We start from the raw sequence: 3,681 nt of genomic DNA, 5'->3' as shown, positions 1-3,681 counted from the left end.
TACTATAAATAAATTTGAATTGAATTGAATTGAGATATTTAAGGAATGTTGTTAGGTACAATTACATGTTTCTTCATAAATGTGTCTCAGTATCAATAAGTAAGTGATAAGTCATATGTAAGCTGTAAATACTTTATTAATAAGGCCCATGGGGTGGTCTCTTTGTTTACGTTAATATAGTTCAAATAGTCCAACATTGATTGAACTTTAACATACATACATACTGTACATAGTAAAGAATCAATCCACATAGAAGTTGCCTTTTGTTAATTACACAGCTTTATTATGTTTCTTTAGTATAGACTTCTCAGTAATGAGCAGGTACCCATTGAACAAGGCCTAGACTACAGTACAGGATATATTTAAGACAAGAGAGGAGAGGGTTCAAAGAGTCAAGAGTGGAAGCAGCCAGGACCTCAGAGAACTTCACTGCTGGAAAATCTGGGACAGCACGTGTGACATTTATTTCCAAGCTTAACCCCAACCATCTGTATTGTTAGAGGGCTCACTCTGACACAGATCAACAACAATCAGCAGAGTGAAGCCAGGTCGTGTGATTATCTCATCCTTAGAAACTCCAGCTGCCCCATCACTTAACAATCCTCATGGAGAGATTTTTGTCAAGCTCAAAACAATGATAGGCCTACTAATAAAACTGTAAGAGTGTGCCAAGAAAAATCAACAAAGAAGAAAGTGAAGAGGACAAAGATAGCCTCTAAGGGAAAGGGGAGAGGAAGAAGTGGGTGGAGGATAGAGATTCTGTGGTCGTCCATCCGAGTCGATGCAAGGTGTACGGGGGCCAAGCCCCTCCAGCGACCCCTGGTCGACCCCAACTACTTGGCCTTTAGGAGGACACAGCAGCGTTGGTCTTGTCGTCACGGGTGACGGGGATGCTGCGCTCGCTGCGGCCGGATTCACTCCCTCCGGTGAGCTTTGGCCCGGTCAGAGTGAGCAGACCATCAGTGGACAGGGTGCAGGTGATTGCTGATTGGTCAACGCTGGAGGGGAGGCGGTAGCGGCGGTGAAACTCACGAGAGATGTAACCGTGGTCGTCCTGAAAAACAGCAAGGTTAACATCCCAGTGGCAGGGTCAGTCCAAGGAAGACTCAACGATGAAAAGAACTGTTCACTCCAAGAATTAAATTCTGTCTTTAACTCTCCTGTTGTCCTCAGGTCAAACTTGAACCCTTTTCAAAAGGTTTCTATATCAGAAATTTGGGTTTCTTTCAAACAAATTGTTCAACAAAAAAAACGTGGATGGTTCCCTACAGATTCCTCACAAGTTAAAGAAATAAACAGTTCACTACTTTCATTGAATTTGGGTGATTTTTGTCAATTTTGTATCATTTGGAGAAAAAAATTATTGATAGATGATCTTATGTGTGACAAATGTAAAAAAAAGAAGAAGAGAAAAAAAACAACAAATGTCAATAAAAGTGACTAAAATGTGGAAAAAAAACAACAAAGTGACATAAATGTCAAAAAAAGTGACAAAAAATGTTTTAAAAAAATATAAAGATTTTGGAAAAAAAACCACAACATTTTCAAAGGCTCAGAAAAACTAAAACGTTAATAAAATGTTTTTCATTTGAAATTTTGACTCAGAAAAACGAAGACAACACAAGAAAAAAAAGTAAAAAAGACAAATGTCCAGAAAAGTGACTAAAATGTGAATACAAATTTTGGGGGAAAAAACACAAAATGTAAAAATGCTCAGAAAAAGTCAACAAATGTTGAAAAAGTGACAACATCGGGGGGAAAAAAACACAAAAGGGTCGAAAAAGACAACAAAAACGTCAAAACATTTTGTCTCAAAAAAACTAAAATTTGCAGGTCGGCGGGAAAACAACACGAGACAAAAAACAACTAAAACATGAACCCAAATGTCAATAAAGGTGACTAAAATGAGAAAACAAATGCCAAACAAAGTGACTAAAATGTCCAAAAAAGTGACAAAATGTCCAAAAAAGCTTTACAAATTTGGGGAAAAAGACACAAAAATTTCTAGAAGTTCAGAAAAGTCAGCAAACGTTGAAAAAGTGACAACATCGGGGTAAGAAAAAAGACAACCAAAACGTTGATAAAAGGTTTTTCATATGAAATTTTGACCCAGAAAAACAAAAATTTGCAGGTTGGCGGGAAGACAACACCAGAATGGCCATATATTCTGTGCAAAGATAACACTTACAGAAAAGAATCAAAGAATCGTACAAACAACAACAACAGCAACAGTGAGCTGGGATAAAAGTTTAATTTTGGAGGTTTTGAGATTTGGAAGTACTATCAGGAACTACAACAAACCACCACACCAAACTACTTAGCAGCTCCTGCAGCATAGTTCAAAGGTATAGAGCTCAACAGTCCCGCCCACAGTGTGTTCTGGAAGTAAAAATATAGGCTAATGTAATTCATTGACAATTGGAGTATAAGTCATTAAATCGTAACCGTCAATGTATATGCTCATATAGACGCCAAAAGGTCAATGTGGCACCAACCTTGTATTGAGATAAATGTCTTTTATTCGTTGGATAGTTTAGTTTAGCTAACAGCTAATTTGGCTAACCGCTAACTGACAGCTTCATTCAGTCTAAAACAACGTTAACTCAAACTAAAAACTGGGAAAAGCAGGCTACAGCTAAATTAAGACTTAACAGCAATAACTATAAAGACAAGTATTGATTAAACATATTTTAAATGAGTACAAGTGAAGTAGAACTGACTGACTTATACATTTTAACGGTTATATTCAGGTTTTATTTTGAGGGTCTTTTAAAGTTATTACATGCCGTCTCAGCTAGCGGTTAGCCGAATTAGCTGTTAGCTAAACAAACGTTAGCTTCCTTTAGTCAGTAGTGCCCGGTGGTTTATGGGAAGAGTATTTCTTTTGCTCGATAATGAAAATGTAAATGTACACAGTCTTGTACCTTTGACTTTTTTCGTTCGTTTTTTCACTCGAAATGATATGTTGTATGTTTATGAGTCACGTGGTAGCTGGTTAGCCTAAGGTATGGTCTAAAACTCTTTACAGAATTTTCCAGACGTCAATGGGAGAATTGAATGGGAAATTAACTTCTGGAACCCAAGGTCTCTCGGAGTAAGGGTGAGACTAAAAAACAGAATGTGTATGAAAGTGATGCATTTTCCTCATGATGTTATGTATTCTAAGTGTCTTGCCTGCTGACAGGAAGTTAAAGTTACCTGTTGACCAGATGTATTTCATTGTACTAAGTAAGTAAGTCTCGCTTTGCCAGACCTTCCTCCACAGCGCTGCGGAGGAGGGTCTGGCTTGTCCATACAGCGTTCCAAAACTAGTTAACCCTAGTCCTCAGAGATCCACCGGAGGTTAGAATGCCAAAACACTGGCAGCACCTGAACAATCCCGGAATGGAAACGTCTGATCACCTGTTGTCAAAAACTTTGTGTGTTCCACTCACAATCCAAAATAAAATGCTCAAGGTAAGAATAGAGGTGTAATCAAAGCGCGTCAAAGATTACCAGAGCACCCCCCTCCCACCCTAAAACGGCTAGAAGACTTCTTGATCATAGTGTGTGCTGAGATAACTTCTGTTATGATATGACACTATAAATAAAATTGAATTAAATTTAGTGTGAATATTTTGAAATATTGGTAACACAAATTTAGACGCACAATGTTTGAACTACAGAGCCCCCCCCCCCCCC

At 38.1% G+C, this 3,681-nt stretch overlaps 1 protein-coding gene across 1 annotated transcript in view; it reads right to left on the bottom strand.

Annotated features, from left to right (window-relative positions):
* Positions 1-261: 261 nt before the first annotated feature.
* cryaa (crystallin, alpha A) overlaps positions 262-3,681 on the bottom strand; it is a 4,525-nt gene continuing 1,105 nt past the window's right edge. Inside the window, exon 3 of the mRNA XM_032505948.1 lies at positions 262-1,054. Within this exon, the coding sequence (XP_032361839.1) occupies positions 845-1,054 (210 nt within the window). The 3' untranslated portion in view covers positions 262-844. The remainder of the gene's footprint in view (positions 1,055-3,681) is intronic.

The sequence above is a fragment of the Etheostoma spectabile genome, chromosome 24 (assembly GCF_008692095.1).
Source record: "Etheostoma spectabile isolate EspeVRDwgs_2016 chromosome 24, UIUC_Espe_1.0, whole genome shotgun sequence".
NCBI lineage: Eukaryota > Metazoa > Chordata > Actinopteri > Perciformes > Percidae > Etheostoma > Etheostoma spectabile.
This window is presented reverse-complemented; position numbering and strand designations above follow the sequence as displayed.